Source organism: Stenella coeruleoalba (assembly GCF_951394435.1).
Source record: "Stenella coeruleoalba genome assembly, chromosome: 4".
NCBI classification, from domain to species: domain Eukaryota; kingdom Metazoa; phylum Chordata; class Mammalia; order Artiodactyla; family Delphinidae; genus Stenella; species Stenella coeruleoalba.
In genome coordinates, this window is record NC_137149.1 from 103,544,567 (window position 1) to 103,567,520 (window position 22,954).

The following is a 22,954-nucleotide window of genomic DNA, read 5'->3' on the forward strand; positions in this document are numbered from 1 at the left end:
AAGATGTTGGATGGTTGAATTTTTGTTCTGCCAACACTGGAAAATCCATTAAGAGAGGCAGAGAATATTCAGGTCATTGGCACGTTTTCTTTCTGTGTTTTTGACTGGATTTAGACTGGTGTTATAAACCACTGGCTGCTTACTTGTTTGGACTGGTACAAGGGTTGGTTTTCTTGGTAGATATGACTAAGTCAAGAAGGTGGTCTATATTGCTAATCTATACTCTCTTCAAAATAAGAAGAGAGGGGCTTCCCTGCTGGCGCAGCGGTTAAGAATCTGCCTGCTAATGCAGGGGACACGGGTTCATGCCCCAGTCCGGGAAGATCCCACATGCTGTGGAGTGGCTGGGCCCGTGAGCCATGGCCACTGAGCCTGCGCATCCAGAGCCTGTGCTTCGCAACAGGAGAGGCCACAACAGTGAGAGGCCCGCGTACCACAAAAATAAATAAATAAATAAGAAGAAAATTTTTTTTGGCTGCATCGGGTCTTAGTTGTGGCATGTGGGATCTTCGTTGAGGTATGCGGGATCTTTCGTTGAGGTGCACAGGCTCTTCATTGTGGTGTGTGGGCTTCTCTCTAGTTGTGGTGTGTGGGTTTTCTCTTCTCTAATTGTGGCATGCAGGCTCCAGAGCACGTGGGCTTTGTAGTTTGCAGCATGTGAGCTGTAGTTGAAGTACGCAAGCTGAGTAGTCGTGGCATGCGGGCTTAGTTGCCCCGTAGCATGTGGGATCTTAGTTCCCTGACCAGGGATCGAACCCACATCCCCTGCATTGTAAAGTGGATTCTTTTTTTTTTATGGTTTTATTTTATTTTATTTTTAAAATTTTATTTATTTTTATTTTTGGCTGCATTGGTTCTTCGTTGCTGTGCACAGGCTTTCTCTGGTTGCCGCGAGTGGGGGCTCCTCTTCGTTGTGGTGCATGAGCTTCTCATTGCAGTGGCTTCTCTTGTTGTGGAGCACGGGCTCTAGGCACACAGGTTTCAGTAGTTGTGGCTCATGAGCTCTAGAGTGCAGGATCAGTAGTTGTGGCACACGGGCTTAGTTGCTCCGCAGCATGTGGCATCTTCCTGGGCCAGGGCTCGAACCCGTGTCCCGTGCATTGGCAGGCAGATTCTTAACCACTGCGCCACCAGGGAAGCCCTAAGGTGTACTCTTTACCAACGGACTACCAGGGAAGTCCCAAGGTGCATTTAACTTTTGAACAAAGATTATTTTATTTTATAAAAACAACTCATGACCCTCAGAAAATTTGGACCACAGAGAAAAGAGCTACAATTCAGTAATTTCACTCCTATGGTTAGCCAAGAAAATTGAAAACATATATCTACACAAAAACTGGTAAATGAGTGTTCATAGCAACATTATTCATAATAACCAAAAAGTGGAAACAACCCAGGTATCCATCAACTGATGAATAAGTAAACAAAATGTGGTATATATACACAATGGAATATTATTTAGCAATAAAAAGGAATGGCACAATATATTCAAAGTACTGAAAGAAAAAAACTTCCAACCAGGAATACTCTAAACAGCAGAGTTATCATTCAGAATTGAAGGAGGGATAAAGAGGTTTCCAGACAAGCAAAAGATAAAGGAGTTCTTCACCATTAAACCAGCTTTACAAGAAATGTTAAACAGACTTCTTTAAGCTGAAAAGAAAAGGTTCTAGTTAGTAACAAGAAAACATATGAAACAGTAAATCTCATTGGAAAGGTAGATATATAATAAAGTTAGTGGATTAATCACTTATAGAGCTAGTATAAAGGTTAAAAGACAAAAGTAGTAAAAATAAATATGATTACAATAATTAGTTAAGGGATACACAAGATAAAAAGATGGAAATATGATGTCAAGAAACATAAAATGAGCAGTGGGGAGGGTAAAAATGTTGACCTTTAGAATGGAATCAAACTTAAGTTGTTATCAACTTAAAATATGCTGTTATAGATACAAGTTGTTAAATGTAAGCTTTATGGTAACCACAAAGCAAAAACCTATAGTAAATATGCAAAAGATAAAGCAAAAGGAATAACATAATACCACTAAGGAAAGATATCAAACTACAAAGGAAGAGAGCAAGAGAAGAAAGGAACAGAGAGGAACTATAAAAGCAGAAAATAGTTAACAAAAGGGCAATAAGTATATACGTATCAATAATTACTTTAAAATGTAAATGAACTAAATTCTCCAATTGAAGGACATGGGAGTTCCCTGGTGATCCAGTGGTTAGAAGTTAGTGCTTTCACTGCCATGGCCCAGGTTCAATCCCTGGTCGGGGGAACTAAGATCTCACAAGCCATGCGGTGTGGCCAATTAAAAAAAAAAAAGGACATAAAATGGCTGAATGGATAAATAAAACAAGACCCATCAATATGCTGCCTACAAGAAACTCACTTTAGATGTAGGATACACACAGAATGAAAGGGAAGGGATGGGAAAAGATATTCCATGCAAATGGAAACCAAAAGAAAGCTGGAGTAGACATACTTATATCAGACAAAATAGACTTTGAAAGAGAGATTATAATAAGATACAAAGATGGGCATTACAAAATGATAAAGGGGTCAATCCAACAAAAGGATATAACATTTATAAATATTTATGCACCCAACACAGGAGCACCTCAATATATAGAGCAACTATTAACAGACTTAAAGGGAGAAATAGACAGCAATACAATAATAGTAGGAAATTTTAATACTCCACTTATATCAGTGGATATATCATCCAGAGAGAAAATCAATAAGGAAACATTGGCCTTAAGTGACATGATGGATCAGATTGACTTAATAGAGGTACACAGAACATTCTATCCAACAGCAACAGAATGTACATTCTTCTCAAGTGCACATGGAATATTCTCCAAGATAGATCACATGTTAGGACACAAAACAAGTTAATAAATTTAAGAGTATCAAAATCATAGCAAGCATTTCTTCTGACCACAAAAATATGAAACTAGAAATTACATGAAGAAAACTGGAAAATTCACAAATATGTGGAGATTAAACAACATTCTACTGAAAAATAAATGGATCAAAGAAGAATTAAAAAGTAAAATAAAAAAATACCTTGAGAAAAATGAAAATGTAAATACAGCATACCAAAATTTGTGGGATGCAGCAAAAGCAGTTCTAAAAGGGTAGTTCATAATGATAAAAGCCAACCTCAAGACACAAGAAATATTTCAAATAAACAACCTAACTTTACCCCACAAAGAACTAGAAAAAAAAAAGAAGAAAAAACAAAGCCCAAAGTTAGTAGAAGGAAGGAAATAACAAAGATCAGAGCAAAAATAAATGAAATAGAGACTGAAGAAACAATAGAGAAGATCAATGAAACTAAGAGCTAGTTCTTTGAAAAGATGAACAAAATTGACAAGCCTTTAGCTAGACTCACCAAAAAAAAAAAAAAGAGAGAGAGAGAGAAAGAAGGCTCAATTAAATAAAATCAGAAATGAAAGAGGAGCTATTACAACTGATACCACAGAAATACAAAGGCTCGTAAGAGACTACTATGAATAATTACACACCAAAAAATTTGACAACCTAGAAGAAATGGATAAATTCCTAGAAATATACAACCTACCAAGACTGAATCATGATGAAGTAGAAAATTTGAAGAGACCAATTACTAGTAAAGAGATTGAATCAGTAATCAACAAACAAAATCCAGGACCAGACAGCTTCACTGATAAATTCTACCAAACATTCAAAGAATCCTTCTCAAACTCTTCCAAAAAATAGAAGAGGAAGGAACCCTTCCAAATTCATTTTTTGAGGCCAGCGTTACCCTGATACTAAAACCAGAAAAGGATGCCACAAGAAAAGAAAATTACAGGCTAATAGCCCTGATGAACAAAGATGAAAAAATACTCAACAAAATACTAGCAAACCAAAATCAACAATACATTGAAAGGATCATACACCATGATGAAATGGGATTTATTCCAGGGATGCAAGGCTATTTCAGCATTCTCAGATCAGTCAGTGTGATACACTACATTAACAACATGAAGAATAAAAATCATATAATTATATTAATAGATGCAGAAAAAGCCCTTGAAAACATTCATCATCCATTTATGATAAAAACCCTAATCAAAGTAGTTATAGAGGAAATGTGCTTCAACATAATAAAGGCCATAGATGATAAGCCCACAGCTAACATTATACTCAATGGTGAAAAGCTGAAAGCTTTTCCTCTAAGATCAGGAGGAAGACAAAGATGCCCACTCTTGTGCAAGTCCTAGCCAGAGCAATTAGGCAAGAAAAAGAAATAAAAGGCATCCAAATTGGAAAGGGAGAAGTACAACTGCCACCATTTGCAGATGACATGATATTATATACAGAAAACCCTAAAGACTCCATCAAAGAAAATTGTTAGAGCTAGTAAATGAATTCAGTAAAGACGCAGGATACAAATTTAATATACAAAAATCTGTTGCATTTTTGTACACTAATAATGAACTATCAGAAAAAGAAATGAAAACGATTCCATTTACAATTGCCTCAAAAAGAATAAAATACCTAGGAATAAATTTAACCAAGGATGTGAAAGACCTATATATTGAAGACTACAAGTCATTAATGAAATAAATTGAAGAAGACACAAATAAATGTAAAGATATTCCATGCTCATGGATTGGAAGAATTGTTATTGTTAAAATGTCCTTAGTATCTAAAGCAATCTTCAGATTCAATGCAGTCTGTATCAAAATACCAATGACATTTTTTAAAGAAACAGAACCAATAATCCTAAAATGTATATGAAACCACAAAAAACCCTCAGATAGCTAAAGCAATTATGAGAAGGACAAACAAACCTGGAGGCATAACCCTCCCTGATTTCAAACTATATTACAAAACCATAGTAATTAAAACAATATTGTATTGGCATAAAAACACACATAGATCAATGAGGTAGAATAGAGAGCCCAGAAATAAACCCATACATATATGGTCAATTAATTTACAACAAAGGAGTCAAAAATATACAGTGGGGAAAGGACAGTCTCTTCAATAAATGGTGTTGGGAAAACTGGACAGCCACATGAAAAAGAATGAAACTTGACCACTATCTTACACTATACACGAAAATTAACTCAAAGTGGAGTAAAGACTTGCATGTAAGACCTGAAACTATTAAAATCCTAGAAGAAAACAGTTGTAAGCTCCTTGACATTGGTCTTGGTGATGATTGTTTTTAATCTGGCACCAAAAGCAAAAGAAAAGGAAAAGTAAAGTGGGACTATATCACACTAAAAAACTTTAGCATATACACATAAAATAAAATAAAATAAATAAAATACTTATGCACAGCAAAGGAAATCACCACCAAAATGAAAAGGCAACCTACTGAATGGGAGAAAATATTTGCAAATCATATATCTGATAAGGGATTAATATCCAAAAATATATAAAGAACTCATACAACTCAATAGCGGAAAAACAACAAAAAAAACCCAATTTGATTAAAAAATGGGCAGAAGATCTGAATAGACATTTTCCCAAAGAAGAGGTACAGATGGCCAAGAGGCACATGAAAAGATGCTTAATGTCATTAATCATCAGGGAAATGCAAATCAAAATGACAATGAGATATCACTTCACACCTGTTAGAATGGCTATTATCAAAAAGGTAAGAAATAACAAGTGTTGGTGAGGATGTGGAGAAAAGGTAACCCTTGTACACTCTTAGTAGGAATGTAAATTGGTGTAGCCACTTTGGAAAACAGTATGGAGACTCCTCAAAAAACTAAAAATAGAACTACCATATGACCCAGCAATTCCACATTTGGGTATTTATCCAAAGAAAATGAAAACACTAACTCAAAAAGATATATGCAGCCCCATGTTCATTGCAGCATTATTTATAATAGCCATGATATATAACTTAAACAACCTAATTGTCTATCAATGGATGAATAGATAAAAGAAAATGTAGCATAGGTAGGTAGATAGATAGATGATAGATAGATAGACAGATGATAGAAAGAAAATGGAACAATGGAATATTATTCAGCCATAAAAAAGAAGGAAATCTTGCCATTTGTGACCACATGGATGGGGCTGGAGGGCATTATGCTAAGTGAAATAAGTCAGACAAAGACAAATACCATATGATCTCTCTTATCTGTGGAATCTAAAACAAAACAAAACAAATCAAACAGAAAACAGATTGGTGGCTGCCAGAAGTGGGGTGGGGGGGATGAGAGAAATGGATGAGGGCAGGTCAAAGGGTTAAAAAGTGTAGTAAGTCAGGTTGTATGATAGCTACAGAGGGGAAAAAAAGTCTTTATAACACCAGAACACTTTACTCTGTTCTTAGAAATAAGCATGACATTAATGAAAAAATTTTTTTTAGGATGAGACTTCAAGTTATCCCTAAGTGGTCAGAATAAAGTCTAATAGTATTTTTAATTTAGTGAGGGAATTAGCATTTTCGAGGAAACCTGAAAAAATATTTTTGTTAGGTTAAAAAAAATAAAAAGAAATGAGGTACTGATAACTGCTGCAACATGTATGCACTTTGAAAACATTATGCAAAAAGAGAAAGGCGCCAGATACAAATGTCCACATATTGTATGATTCCATTTATATGAAATGTTCAGAATAGGCAAATACATAGAGACAGAAAGCAGATTAATAGTCGCAAGAGCTGGGGAGAGGGGGAATGGGAGTGACGCTAATGAGTATGTTGTTTCTTTTAGGATGATGAAAATGTTCTGGAATTAGAGAATGGTGATGATGTACAACTCCAGGAATATACTAAAGCCATTGAACTGTACACTTAAAGATTGAACTTTATGGATTGTGAATTATATTTCAATAAACTTGTTATTAATATATGTATATGAACAAAAAAGGACATAAGAACAACTCATGATCCTGATACTTAGAGCTGACCACTAGTAATTTTTACTGCATTTCCTTCTAGTCCTTTCTTTAACATATTATTTATGTAGCTGAAATCTTAGTGAAGTCTTGCCTTTTTTTTTTTTTTTTACATAATATGGCAACTACAAACTCCTTGTAAACACTAATTTTAATAGATGCTTAATAGTTTACTGGCTGAAAGATGAGAGGGCCTGAATTGGCAGGAAAGTCTGCACATAGAGTGGTGTTCTAGGAATCCTAACTAGCTGGGTGATTCAAAAGCCAAAACAGATAAGCAAAAACCTCTAGGTTCTCACTCTTCCTTAGGAAAGAGATAACTTCAATAGTTAATGAAATCAAAAGAAAAATGTCAAAATGTCATATGTCAGAGGACTAAGTTCCTTCATATATAAAAATCACTTCAAAATAAATAAGAAAAAAATGAGTAACTCAATAGGAAATAGAATAAGAACATGAGTAAGTGGTTCACGGAAGAAATACAATGGATAGCAAATTAATAAGATTTAAAATGCACATACCTTCTGACTCAGCAATTCCACTTCTAGGAATTTGCCTTGCCTCTATAGTCAGACAAGGGGACAATGAAAAATGGACAAGAGGATTTATTTATTGCATTATTGTTTATATTTGCAAAAATCTGGTCATCTAACTCTTCCTCAGTTGGGGACTAATTAAATAAATTATGGTAAGCTATGGAATGGAATATATTAAACAAACCACTGAAAAGAATGAAGTAGACTTATGTGTAAGAATATGAAAAAGTCACCAAAATATATTGTTTGGTGAAAAGAATCAAGGAACAAATCATGTAACTTCACATGTGCTTTTAAAAAGATATATTCCAATATGCTTATGCGTACCTTTAAATAATTCTGGAAGGATATATACAAACTGTTAACAAAGGTCTCTTTCTAGAAGAATTTTTTCATTTTATACCTATTTATATTGTTTGAATATTTTACTCTATATATTTTCATAAAAAATATTAAAATATATGTCAGTAGTTGCCATTGAGTTTAATGGGTTTTAAAAGACTATGTTTATTCCCCAAAGTGAGGATAATTTGCTGAGTTATATTCAGGAAGCCACTTCAGAGGAAAGATTTAGAACATTCTGCCGCTGATATTCTAAGGATGCCTTTGGATCCCGAAATATCCCTCCTCTTCTCAATTTCATGGTGAATGATGCCCAACTACTACATTTTCTGCTCTTTGATTCCAGCTCTCATTGCTCTGTCTGTATCTTTATAAGAAATCCCACCCTTCCTCCACTTACTGGAGTTAACAAGAGCTAGTTCTTTTTAACAAGAACACCCCAGGTAAAAAAGATATTTTAAAAAAATGTTAGTTTAACTTATTTAGGTTCTTAAGCATATGGACACTGATGTTTTCTGACCGAGACTCTAGGGAATATACTAGTGTATTAACTCATTCTTAACCAACTGAATTATACTGAAGGAGACATTTATGATTAGTAAGGGCTTATAACCAATTGTTCTCAAAATAAAATGAGGAAAGTGAAAAATAGAGACACTCAGTAACATTTCTGAGAGAATAAATGAAAATCATCTGGAGGTGTAACTCGCCACTGCGATGGAGGTTGTGGGTAGGAATGACAATGAACACGGGGAAATAACCATGTGAATTTCATTAGAAGGAAATCAAAGCTGGGGCTGGGAGATAGATATGGGATGGAGAGAGACTTTGACATTCAGCAGTGGTTCTCAAGTGATGGTGCATGGACAAGCTGCCTCAAATTTATCTGGGGGAGATTTAACCATTTGTACGGGGCTGACTAATGGCCCTCCCTAAAGAGGTCCAGACCCTAATCCCTGGAACCTGTGAATGGGTTAACTTACGTGGCAAAAAACACTTTGCAGGTGTGATTAAGGTCCTTGAGATGTTAATAGCATCCTGCATTATCCAGATGGGCCCAATGTAATTACACAGGCCCTTAAAGAAGGGGGAGGGAGGCAGAAGAGGAGGTCAGAGTGAGGTGATGTGAGAACTCACTGTGCTGTTGCTGGCTTTGAAGGTGGAGAAAGCGGCCATGAGCTGGGTAATGTAGGCAGCCCCTAGAAGCTGGCCAAGGCAGGGAACAGATGCTCTCCTAGAGCCTCCGGAAAGGAAAGCAGCTTCGCCGAGACCTGTGTTGGATTTCTGACCTACTGAACGGTAAGAGAATAAATTTATTTTGTTTCAAGCCACTAAATTGGTAATTTGCTATAGCAGCAATGGGAAGTAAATATGCCATCTACAAGCTCTGGGACCCCATCCTAGGTGATTCTGATCCAGCATTTTTTACAAAGCTGATATCTGTCCAGGTTTGGAGAACCCTGCTTAGAATATGCTTTACATCCATTTAAGGAGAATGGAGTTAAAGAATGTAAGTCTTTAAAACTTTTTGTAGATAAAACATTTTGGAGATCTCATTTTTCTAAAGCATGTCCAGCCAAATACTCCTCCTGATGAAGGAGAGTGTGTGACAGAGTGACCAAGAAATCCAGAAATCAAGTTTGTTTGTTGGTTGGTTTTTGCGGTACGCGGGCCTCTCACTGCTGTGGCCTCTCCCGTTGCGGAGCTCCGGGAGGCTCAGGCTCCGGACGCGCAGGCTCAGCGGCCATGGCTCACGGGCCCAGCCTCTCCGCGGCATGTGGGATCTTCCCGGACCGGGGCACGAATCCGCGTTCCCTGCATCGGCAGGCGGACTCTCAACCACTGCGCCACCAGGGAAGCCCCAGAAATCAAGTTTTAATACGTACTGATTTTTAGTGAATTTGGTGTGTTATTACTTTGTCGAGTTCTGCTATGTTTGTTGTCTACTTCCTGGAACAGTTAATTCCAAACTTATCTCTCAGATAAAGAGATTAATTTTTGTAATTCTTTTATGGTTACACTTTTTGTTTCAAAATTCAACGCGTCCAGCTAGTATTTGGTGGGCATTCCTGTGAGCAAGGCACACCAAACCCTCCTTCTTCCCGGTTCTCGCCTCGGGGCTGGGTCAGCAGTCCAGGGCTTCTCAAGGTGGCAGCTGGCCCTTGGTTCTGTGCTGTCACCGAAGAGCGAATTATCCTCACTCTTGGGGTAAACACACAACATGATTACAGTTTCACCAAAACTGCTGCTTTGCTCACACTCAGTGTTCACATTGTGTCATTAAAGACATTTGAATCTTATGTTTTATAATGAGAGGCTCCAGCGTCTTTGTCAGTTATAATTTTTGCTCTGATTAAAGTCTAAACAAAACAAAACAGAAACCCTCTAAGGTAGAGGTTTTCAACATGGCCACCCATTAGACTTTAAAATAATTGTTGATGCCCAGCTTCCACCCCCAGACTTTCTGATTCTGTTGATCCGGAATGGGGCCCAGGTGTCAATATTTTTTTTAAATGCTTGCCTCCCCAGATGATTCTAATGTGGAGAACCATGTTCTAAGGGACTTGAACTCTAAGGTGCCTGTCCTGCCTCCTTTCTTTTTGAGATTTGAGACGCCCAAGACATCCTGCTGGTGGCTGTAGGGAATCCCACTGTTGGAGGGGCCGGCGGCAGGCACGTTGGCCTCAGCAACGTGGTTTCTTCTTGGATTAGAAAGCTGACAGGACAACCTACTCTTTCAAGTGGAGTTATGGATGCCCAGTGACCTTGTTCTTGTTCCCAATGGCTTGGGAAATGGACACATTACTGCAGGATTCCTGCAGATGACTCCAAGTGACAGCCCAAAGTCCGAACCTGCATGAACGTCTGGTACAAGAAAGAGCTGTGAGCAAATGCACTAATTAGGGCTGTGTTCATAGCTCTCCAAGGAAGGGTACTCTCACTAGGTTACATAGGCACACCTGGGGAACTGTTGTTTTGGGCTGGTGATTGTGTAGCGCACACAGTGTAGCTGAGAGCGCCCAGCTCTGTTTTCGCTTGCAGATATGTTAGCAGTGATGACTAAACAAAAATTAGAATTCCAACAAATGCTGTCAGGTCCCGCGCTCGACGGACATGACAAAGCCGTTTTCCATGTATTCTGTCAGTAAGATGGTAAATACAGAGGAAATATTTGAAAGGCCCCCAAGCAGATTGGGAGGAAGCAAGCATCCAATGGGTGAAGCAAATGCTCCCTATTTAGGCTGGAGAACCTATCTTTACCCCAGCCATAAACATAAATGGGGAAGGAAGGCCTAGGTTGATACGGGAAGCATTTGCTTGGGAGACTTGGCCTAAAAAAAGCAGTCAAAAACTGGAAAAAAATGAAGAGGCCCTCAAGTAACATCCTATCTGCCTATATAGAGAGACAGTCCTGATGTGATGTAAAGGGCTACGACCCAAGATCAAGGGATTGTCTGCAGGTGAGGAAGAATTGTGTTTGCTCTGAATACAGTATCATGTGTTGTTATTGTGGGGATCCCAGAGACAAGGGATGTAGAAATGCCTTATGTAAACTGTAAAGTGCAATATGGATTTGATGGTAGTGGTTCATTACCCAGAGGACCTTGCTACTCAAAGTGTGGTCTGCAAACCAACATCATCAGTCTTCCCTAGGAGCTTACTATAAATGCTTCTGCAAGTGCTTTTTTTTAAAAAAAACAAAAAAAGGTTTTTAAGAAAAAATTGTGATAAAACGTACATAACAAAATTTGCCATTTTAATCATTTTAAAAAGTACAGTTCAGTGGCATTAGGTCATTTACATTGTTGTGCAACCTTACCATCCATCTCCAGAACTTTTTCATCTTCCCATACTAAAACTTGTACCCTGAATTGCAAGGTCTCCAGGTGATTCATATGCACAAAATTTAAGAAGCATTTGGTCTGTGGGATTTCTGGCAGTAGATCCTGTGTTAAACTTAATCATAGTTTACTATGCAGTAGATGCTGTGCTAAGCATTCTTTATCTCACTTAATCTCATTTACACTTTATCTCATTTAATCCTCCCAGCAACGTTATGAAATATTATCATGAACCTCACTGTACAGATAGGGAAACATTTCAGCGTTTTACTGAAGGTTACACATGGGTAAGGGGTAGAGCTGGGGCATCACTTAGCATCTGTGGTTCCAGAGCATATACTTTCCTTCTTCTGGACTTCCTTGGTACCCATAAAGATCCCATCCAGGTGCTTGCATTTGAGGATATGTGTTGAGGAAGAAAGATGCCTGGATATGTAGAGGGAAGAAGTAAAGTAAGATCCCTCCACAAGTAAATCTTTATTTCCATGGTTCTACACAACTCATGCATCTAGTAAAGAGACTTGGAGAATCTGGGATGCTGCTTTCACAGCATTATTTTACTTTGTTTCTCCAGAAACTTTACTCTCAACCTGATTTTCTTTCCGTTATTATGCATTTCAATGGATCCTATGTCTCTCTTTTCAGAACCTTCTGGGACAAACCGGAAGGTCAAACAGGAAGTGTTTGTGGGGAATTCTGTGCTGAGTAGATTGGTGTGGCCAGGCTCACTGCTCTCCTCCCTCACACCCCGTGGTTTCAGGGTTCAGCATGACTCAGGGATGCAAACTCTGGGAGGTCTGACTCGGAATGTGACCCGTCTCCTTTGTTCATATCTGAAACTGGGACTTTTACAAAACCCCAAACCTTTTATAATCAGAAAAGATAAATCCCCTATAGGGAAGAAAAACACCATGGAAAATTCCATGGGAAATACCTAAAATGCCCTGTCTCTTTTGTCAACCACTGGGAAGTCAGGTGTGGCCAGATGGCCACAATCAGTGCACAGCTGGACAAGTCCTTGTCCTTTCAGAGAGCAAACACCTTAGAGGGTGCTGTAGTCATTAAAAGTTGCTCGAAAATTACATAAGCCAAGACCCAGGCTTTTTTTTTTTTTAATTTTTTTATTAGAATATAACTGATTTACAATGTTGTATTAGTTTCTGCTGTACAGCAAACTGAATCAGTTATACAGATACATATATCCACTCTTAAGATTCTTTTCCCATGTAGGCCATTACAGAGTTTTGAAAAGAGTTCCCTGTGCTATACAGTAGGTCCTTATTATCTATTTTATATATTGTAGTGTGTATACGTCAATCCCAATCTCCCAATTCGTCCCTCCCCACCCCCTTTTCCCCCTGGTAACCATAAGTTTTTCTACATCTGTGACTCTATTTCTGTTTTGTAAATAAGTTCATTTGTACCATTTTTTTAAGACCCGGGCTTCTTAAAGATTGCTCAGAACTACTCATTGATCAAAATCGATTAGACGAATGGTTCTCAACCGTGGCCCCACAGTGGAATCAATCACTTGTGAAGCTCTAAACAAACAAAATCCCTATGCCAAGACCCACATCCAGAGACTCTGACTTAATTAGTCTGGGCGAATGCCCAGGCATTGGTATTTTTAATGTGCGCCCAGGGTTGAGAAACACGGAATTAGACAAAGCCGGCTAAGGTCCCATCATCTTTGTATTCACGGTGCCTAACGCAGCATCTGGCCCTTCATAAATGTTTATGGAACATACGTGTGAATAAATGAACTAGTGTTACCACATAAACTACTGTTAGCACTCGGGTAGTTTGTCATGGGTTTCAAAATACTCTTTGATATGCTTCTTTCATTTAAGTCTCGTGACTCCCCTGGAAAATACTGATGTGATGCCCATTTACAGATAAGGAAGCTGAGGCTTAATTTCCCCTCCCAAATCCCACAGAACTGATAAACGAACTGTGTTTATTTAGCTCTTGTCCACTGGGAAATTTACTGACTGCTGCGGTTCTCATCTGGCTCTAGTTGTGCCCTGAGGAAGTTTCTCTGATTGTTTGCTTTGGCAAGTATGTCATTTATTCCTCCCATCTTAACGCTGATGTCTAATTTTAAACAATGCTTATAGTAAAATTCAAACAAAAAAGTAAAAAGAACAGTATAATTAACTCATGTAATCACCCAGCTTCAACAATGATCAACTCAGGGCCAGTGTGATTTCATCTATAGCCCCTCACACTGCCCCTTATTTTGAAACAAATCCCAGTAAATATTTCAGTATGTTTCTCTAAGGACTTAAAAACAAAAAAACCTTAATATCATTATCATACCTAAAAACTTAACAGTAATTCTGAAATATCATCGAATATCCAGTCACTTTTCACACATCTGATTGTTTTTTTTTTTTTTTCCATTAGTTTCTTTGATTAGGGATCCAAATAAGTTCTATACGTTGCAGTTGGTTGACAGGGCTCTTAAGCCTCGTTTGATTTAAGGGTTTCCCCTTCGTCTCTTTCTATTTGTCTCCTTATAATTTATTTGTTGAAGAAACTGGGTTATTGGTCGTGTAGAGCCCCCAGTCTGGGTTTTGCTGACTGTAAGCTCCTGTTGTTATTTCACGAATTCCTCCGGGCTCTGTAGCGCCTGTCATTTGCTAGGTAGATCCAGAAGTTTGATCAGATTTGGGCTGGATTTTCTTTTTTCCCCCACAACTCCTTCCTAGGTGCTGGAAAGGTTTTGCCTGAAGGTAGAAATTTTGGAAGCAAAATTTTGGCAGCTAATACACATAAATTCATGGCCCAGAAGTAAGGTGAAGCTGCATGACCGTGGCCATGGTAGGCTCCGCTTCTGCTGGGAGGATCCCTTTCCCAGCTCAGGGTCCAGGTCCAGCCCTGCCTCCCTCAGGTGTCCTGTGTCTGCATCTCACCTTTCCTCACTTGCACCCCTTGGCACACTTTGTGGCACCTGCTGGAGCTCTGCGGGAACTCTTCCCCAGAAGTCAGCGTTTCCGAGACCAGATAATGTCTCTACTTCTAGCTAGTTGGTGATGAGGGATCAGCGTTTTCTAACAGCCACGCTATGACACAGAGCATTTGCTTAGAGTGACATCTAGTGGCTTTAAAAATATCATTTATTGAGCTGTAGGGGCCCTTATTTAAAGGAACATCAAACTGTAGTTTGGTTTATTTGTATTTTTTTAATTACAAAAGTATCTTATGATCATGGGACTTCCCTGGTGGTCCAGTGGTTAAGGCTTCGCGCTCCCAATGCACGGGGCCCGGGTTCGATCAGGGAACTAGATCCTGCATGCCCCAACGAAGATCCAGTGCACCGCAACTAAGACCAGGCACAGCCAAATAAATAAATATTTTTTTAAAAAAGTATCTCATGATCCTAAGAAAAGCCTTAAAGGATACTGAATAATAATAGCCTTGCCAATTAGATTTTTTCCCAGAATTTCACCGAAAACTTTATGGTACACTATATGAATAGAAAGTGAAAGTCCCACATAAATGCACACCCCAGGAGTAACCACAGCTAATGGTAGATAATTCTCTTTAATGACTGCATAGTGTTTCATAAATTTTTTTTTTTTTTACCCCATCCTTCATTAATGGACTTTGGGGTAGCTTCTAATTTTTTTTTGCTATTACAAGCAATGCTGCCAAGAACATCTGTGTACAAGTGATTTTGGTACTCTTGAGCGTGTTTCTGAAAATAGTCATCCAGAAGTGGAAATACTGGGTCAAAGAAAATGAGCATTTTTTGCACCAATTTACACCTCTACTGACAATGTAGGAGGGTACGTTTCCCCATGTGCTCGAAACACCAGCGTATTATCATTTACATAAAAATCTGTGTAGCTTGTTTTTATCTTTCTGTTAAAAAAAAAAAGGATTTTTTTTTTGTTGCCATGGCGAGGTTGGGTTCTGTGTGATACAGTTTTCTTAATCTTCCCAGAAACACTTGTAGGAATTTGTATCCTAGTGGTGGATTCCAACCTAGAAACAAGGAAATTCTTGACTCTTATTAATATTCATTAACTCAAATGATATTTGTGGAGTGTCTGGCCAGTTGCTGGAGACGCAATGTGAATAGAGTATGAAACCTGCCCTCTGTTACTAGGGAGCTGGTGGAGCTCGCACGTCAGCGGATCACTGTGAGTGTGCAAGTTGGGATTTAGTGGAAGGAACCCAAGGAAAGCTGGATTGAGGAGAAGATGCGTTCCCAGAAGGCCTCACACAGAAGGCATTTGAGCTGTTTTTGTGTGTGTGTGTGTGTGTGTGTGTGTGTGTGTGTGTGTGTGTGTGTGCTACGCGGGCCTCTCACTGTTGTGACCTCTCCCGTTGGGGAGCATAGGCTCCGGACGCGCAGGCTCAGCAGCCATGGCTCACGAGCCCAGCCGCTCCGCGGCAAGTGGGATCTTCCCGGACCGGGGCACGAACCTGTGTCCCCTGCATCAGCAGGCGGACTCTCAACCACTGCGCCACCAGGGAAGCCCTGAGCTGGGTTTTAAAGAATGAGGCTAGGCCAACAGGTGGGGAGAGTTGGGTGGGACACATGCAATTCAGGATCAGGGAACCAGTATGTGAAAGGTAGGGTATACCTGGGGGAACCATAGGAAAACCCAAGTGGCTAGAAAGTGTTTGGAAGCAGCTCAGATTTGAGACTGTAGAGATGGGCACAGGCTGGATCATACAGTCTGGACTTTGCAAGTCTGATGTTTCCCAAACTCTGGATCTCTTATTTTATTTTTATTATTATTTTTTAATGTTTTGACCACACCCACGGCATTTGGGATCTTAGTTCTCTGACCAGGGATGGAACCCACGCCCCCTGCATTGGAAGCACAGAGTCTTAACTGCTGGACTGCCAGGGAAGTCCCTGGACTCTCTTATTTTAAAAGAAAATACTACCTCAATGCTGTAATTGAAAAATCAGTACTCTTTGCCATAAATGTAAGATTCCATAAAAACAACTTTAGTAAAAAAGAAAAAAATCCAAGTGAGTACATTTGAAATAGTTAAAATTAAAATATAATAATCGAATGTTTACAAAAAATGAACGCCTAAAATTATCTTCAGCTGGGAAAAAAATAAAATGATTTATAATTGGTCAGTAATAGAGATTCAGCCCTGTGTCCTATAGTTTCAGACCAAGAAGAGGGTTCGGTCAAGACAATTCTGTGTTTCTGATTTTGTGTTTATTAGCCCCCAGAATCAACACACCTGTGTGGGTGTTTATGGCCCCCGCCTCCTAAAGAGCAGGACGGCAGGGAGCTCAGATGACCTCCCAGATCCCATAGCTGGGAACCAAAATCCATGTCTTCTGACTCCAGACCCTCATACCAGGCTGATGTTTGATACAAGGGAAAACTTTCCAACATGTACATCTCTCTGAAAACAGAACTAAGCTGCCTCTGGGAACAGTGACCTTCTGCCTGGAGCAGGCCAGCGCACACCTGCCTGAGAAGTGGGGTATTTTTTGTTTTTTTTTTAATTAATTAATTTATTTATGGCTGTGTTGGGTCTTCGTTTCTGTGCGAGGGCTTTCTCTAGCTGTGGCAAGCGGGGGCCACTCTTCATCGCGGTGCGCGGGCCTCTCACTATCGCGGCCTCTCTTGTTTCGGAGCACAGGCTCCAGGTGCGCAGGCTCAGTAGTTGTGGCTCACCGGCCTAGTTGCTCCGCGGCATGTGGGATCTTCCCAGACCAGGGCTCGAACCCGTGTCCCCTGCATTGGCAGGCGGACTCTCAAACAGTGCGCCACCAGGGAAGCCCCTGAGAAGTGGTTTTGAGGTTATGTTTAGTGTCTGAAGTCTGTGCCTGGGAAATATTTCAAGATACTAACCCAAAGATTAAGAAATTTATGACTTTGTTTTAATCATTAAAACACGGGTAAAAGGGGGTTTTGAGTTCTACAGAAATAAACATTCAAATTTAAAGCAACGATTGTTAGAGATTTATGGAACCCTAATTATAACCGCATGTGAGTTCTCTGTCCAGCAGCAGTAGTAATTGCTTAGAAAACAAACCTCCAAAATATTTATAACTTGAAGATATGTCAAAAATCCCACAATAGGGAAAGACTGTTAGTATATTCTTAGAAAATAATGTTTCTGAGAAGTATGAGCCCTTTCGGACACTATCCTTCATGGACTAACATGGTGAAACTTTAATTCCTGGGATTGTCAAATGTCTTGGGTTATCTATTGCTGGATAACCAATTATCCCAAAAGTTAGTGGCTTTAAGCAACAGTAACTATGATATTTCACAGTTCTGTGATTAACTGAGCTCAGCTGGGTGGTTCTTCTGCTCCATGTGTTATCAGCTGTGGCTGCCATTAGCTGGCCTGGAACATTCAGCAAACCTAACTTTGTTCAATTATAGGTATGTTCCTGGTGGTCTTTGCCTGTATAGTATTGTCAGCATGAAAAGTTTATTAATATGGTTTCAAATTCCCCATTTATACTAACCTTTAAGAACTACCATTTGTCAACTTTTGGCATAGTATCAAAGAAGAATATCCACAGTTATCTGAAAAGACTGTTAAAACAGTCCATCCTTTTTCAACTATCAATATATAACTGTATGAGGCTAGATTTTTTTCATATACTTCAGCCAACAAAACATTTCATGGCAGATTGACTGCAGAAGCAGTTATGAGAATCCAGCTGTCTTCAATTAAGCCAGATATTAAAGAGATTTGGAAATATGTAAAAATGCCATGCTTTTCATGGAATTCTGTTTGTTGTAGGGATATATAATTAATCTTTAAAATATGCTATTTATTATCAATTTGGTTTTGATAATGTACTGTGGTTAAGTAAGATGTCACCACTGAGGGAAGGTGGGTGATGGAAACCTGGGATCTCTTGGCATTATTTTTCAACTTCTTCTGAGTCTCCAATTATTGCAAAAGAAAAAGTTTAAAAATATGTTATTTGTATTAACATATAAGTATAGTTTTTATTTTAAAATGATTGATAAGTAAAATATTTCTCAGTTTCAATTTCTAATACAGTAAACATACATAAACAAAAGCTCTTTGGGATCTTCATTTTTAACAGCATAAAGGGATCCTGTGATCAAAAACTTTGAGAATCACTGCAATACAAGTAAGGGAGGAAGTGGGGAGACTGGTGAGAAATCATATGGTTTAGACTAGGGAGGTAGCAGTGGAGGAGTAAGAAGGGGTTCAATTCTGGACGTGTTCTGAAGGTAGAGTCAACAAGATTTGCTGAAGGATCGGTTGTGGGAAACAAGAAAAACAGGTGTGTGTTTTTGTTTGCCTTTTGCCTAAGAAACTGGTGGAATGAAACTGACATTTAATCAGCTGGGAAAGCTCATGAAAGGAATAGATTTTGGGGGGAATATATTATTTTGGAAATGTTAAGTTTTGAGATGCCCATTAAATATCCAAGTGGAGAAGTATGTATGTTCCATCTGACACAAGGCTTCCTTGTGTCTGGTAATACTATTGAGGGTTATTTAGCAGTTTCCTCATCTAAATCTGAAAATGTTAGGTTTCTGAATTGGCCTCCCATATTTACAGTTACACTAGTACAAGTAGCAGTTAATGTCTTAGCAAATAATCACCCTTCCCTATTGCAGGGTAAACCAATTAGATACGCAGTATTGGAGCCCGGCTGCGCGTTAGAATCACCTGGGGAGCGTTTAAAACATTCTGATAAGCGCGGCCTCTTACTCAGAGATTTTGATTTCATTGTTCTGGAGTGGGGTCACAGGCATCCTATGTTTTAAAAGCTCCCCAGATGATTTTAATGAGCAGTTAAGGCTAAATCACTGGATTAGAGTCATGATTTTGCTATTTCTTCCTAGAGCCATTTAAAAATTTCTTTTAAATTAAAACTCCCTTGAAACCAACCCCCTATTAATTCACTATGCAAATGGATAAAGGAAATTTTCTCTGAGCCTTGAGTGTGCAAATAGGACTTGCCCACAGAACACAGAGCCTGAAGTGTGTAAACAGCAGTGAGGGCCCTTGAAGAAGGAGCCAGAGAAACTGCTTCCCAGAAAACTGATTAGAGTGAGAAGGGCCTGATGGGAACCTGTGACTATGCTATCTAGACTCAAGGAAGGAACTCGGAGTTCAGCCGTTGACACTCCAAGCCTCACTACAACCAACCAATCCTGAACTGACAAGCCGAGGACTTGTTTAAACTGACCCATCATGTTACCTTGTGAAGCTTTGTGGCTTTTGCCTTTAAGCCCCACCCTTGCCTTTGGTTGGAGAGACGTCTTCAGGGGCTCCTCTCCACAATATATTCCTATACATAGTAACCCCCAGGGCTCTAACTCATCCTCTCTGAGTTATTCTGAAGCCTCAGAGTCCTATTTACCTTTAATCGCAAAGAAGGGGCAGAGGGGAAACAACACATACTTCATTTGCTGAGTTTTAACTGTTTTCACGAGATATGTCAGACAGATATAAATGTGAATTCATTAGTATACTTGGTCTCTCAGTTAATGAATCAGGCAAGGTAAACACATGGGCTATAGGTATTCACTAAAATATCTGAACTTTTCTCCAGACTGTACTCACTGTACTCACTTTTCTGGAGTAATGGAATAAGAAAATGAAAAGTTTTCCAGGAAGCACAGTGTGTTGGTTTTCTATGCTGTGAAACAAATAACCACAAACGGAGTGGATTAAAACAACACACATTTATTATCTCACAGTTTCTGTGGGTCAAGAGTCTGGGCACAGCTTTACTGGATCTTCAGCTCAGGGTCTCACAAGCCTGCAGTCAAGGTGTTGGCCAGGAGGCCTCCTCACCGGGAGGATCAACTACATCTGGAAGAAGCTGCTTCCAAGCTAAGTCAGGTTGTTTGCAAAAGTTATTTCCTTGTATGAGTGAAGGCCCTGGCTTTTCATAGCCATCAGCTGGAAGCTGTCTGCAGATCCTACAGGACACCCAAAGTTCCTTGTCATGTGGGTTCCCTCAACACGGCTGCTTGTTTCCTCAAGCCAGCAAAGAGAATCTCCCGTTCCACTCTACTAACATGGGATTTTATATAATGCAGTATAATCACAGGAGTAACACCCCATCACCTTTGCCGTATTCTATATTGCTCAAAAGCAAGTCACAGGTCCTGCCTGCAACACATGGAGAGGGGAAACCCACAAAGGTGTGGCCACCGGGAGGCAGGATATCACTGGGGGCCGGGGTCACCTCAGGGTGTGTTTGCCAAACAAGAAAAGAGGGCAGGAGAAACGGGGATTGTTTATAGTCAAACCAAACAAACCTAGTTTGTCCTGAAAAAACTGGAAAGGACAGTGGATGGAGCCAGGGATCAAGGGTTCTGGTCTTGGTTGTGTCATTAACTAGATTACATACCCAGCTGGACCTCAATTTCCTTACTTTACAAATGAGGTAGGGCAGATGCTAATCAAAGAAATGCATATTAAAATAGCAAGGAAGCACCATTGTTCACCTTTAGCAAAAATTAGAAATGACTGTATTCTAAGCTCGTGAGTTTTTAGTGAAACAACTATGCTTCGTCCTGGAAAGCAATCTGTCGTTAAAATGTTCACACCTGTGACGATTAATGTTATGTGTCAACTTGGCCATGGGGTGCCAAGATATCTGGTTAAATATTATTTCTGGGTATATCTGTGAGGGTGCTTCTGGATGAGATTAACATCTGAATCAGTAGACCGAGTAAAGCAGGTTGGCCTCCCCAATGTGGGTGGGCCTCATCCAATTCATTTAAGTCCTGAAGAGAATAAAAGGCTGAGCTCTTTGACAGGCTCCCAGATGCCCCAGCGCTCCGTGCCCCCGCCACCGGGTCCGCAGGCCAGTCTGGTCCCTGGGATACATCGGGTGGGCAGCCTCGGCTCTGGCCCGCCAAGAAAGGCCCGGTAACGTTGGCCCGGCTCCGGGTTCGAATCCACCTCCTTCACTGGCTGGCTCTGTGACCTTGGGCCGTGCCCCTTGCCCGAGTCCAGGTGACTCATTGGGATGAGAATGACCCTCCTCGTGGGCTAGGCGGTTCCAGAGGGCACCTGGAAAGTGCTGGCCTGGGCCGCCGTCAGGTGGGGGACCACCGTGGGTGCTGCGGCTACCACGAACCAGCAGACCTTGATGTTAGCTTAGAACCACTGGCCCAGAGGCGCCCTTCTGAGCTTGCCCTCTCCCTGAGGTCCTGTGCAGCCGTCGCCCGGCCTCCCGGTGCCTTGCAACCCTGCACGGTCCCAGGGCGGTCCAGCCATTTCTCACGACCTCGCAATCACCCCTCTGCACAGGCCACGAACCCCGTCAGACACTCTTGGGCCTTCCAGTGGGGCTGCTCCATCTGGATCCTCCTTCCAGGTCCCCTTGACCATCATCAGCAAGCCCCAGAGCACAAGGCGATACAGTTAAGAGTCCCTCTGGTGCCTGGGGACAGGAGTAGCCTCTCTGAGGAGGTGAGCTGAACCAGAGCCAATCACCATCAGAGCAAAGGACTTTCAGCAGTGCGAGACTCAAGCAGGGGAAAGCTCAGCATGTCCCAGGAACCAACAAAAGCACGCCTCTCTACACTTGGAGTCATCGTGTTCCAAGTACTCAGCAGCCACATGTGGCTCATGGCAACTGTATTAGCAACCTATAGTTTTTTACTCAGAAACAAAAATATCATGCAAGAATGAAGATAGCGGAGTAGAAGGACGTGCTCTCATCCCCTCTTGTGAGAACACCAGAATCACAACTAGCTGCTAGACAGTCATCAACAGGAGGACACTGGAACTCACCAAAAAAGACACCCCACATCCAAAGACAAAGGAGAAGCCACAATGAGACGGTATGAGGGGCGCAATCACAGTAAAATCAAATCCCATAACTGCTGGGTGGGTGACTCACAGACTGGAGAACACTTATACCACAGAAGTCCACCCACTGGAGTGAAGGTTCTGAGTCCCACGTCAGGCTTCCCAACCTGGGGGTCTGGCAACGGGAGGAGGAATTCCTAGAGAATCAGCCTTTGAAGGCTAGTGGGATTTGATTGCAGGACTTCAACAGGACTGGGGGAAAAAGAGACTCCACTCTTGGAGGGCACACATAAAGTAGTGTGTGCATCAGGACACAGGGGAAAGAGCAGTGACCCCAGGGGAGACTGAACCAGACCTACCTGCTAGTGTTGGAGGGTCTCCTGCAGAGGTGGGACATGGCTGTGGCTCACTGTGGGGACAAGGACACTGGCAGCAGAAGTTCCGGGAAATACACCTTGGCATGAGCCTTTCCAGAGTCCGCCATTAGCCCCACCAAAGAGCCCAGGTAGGCTCTACTGTTGGGTTGCCTCAGGCCAAACAACCAACAGGGAGGGAACACAGCCTCACCCTCAG

General features: G+C 40.6%; 1 protein-coding gene across 1 annotated transcript in view; it reads right to left on the bottom strand.

Moving 5' to 3' along the window:
* Positions 1 to 9,814: 9,814 nt before the first annotated feature.
* Positions 9,815 to 22,954, bottom strand: part of PPEF2 (protein phosphatase with EF-hand domain 2) — a gene marked incomplete at its 3' end in the record, with an annotated part of 48,357 nt that continues 35,217 nt past the window's right edge. Inside the window, 2 exon segments of the mRNA XM_079919827.1 lie at positions 9,815 to 9,980; positions 21,451 to 21,712. Coding sequence (XP_079775953.1) covers positions 9,815 to 9,980; positions 21,451 to 21,712 — 428 coding nt within the window.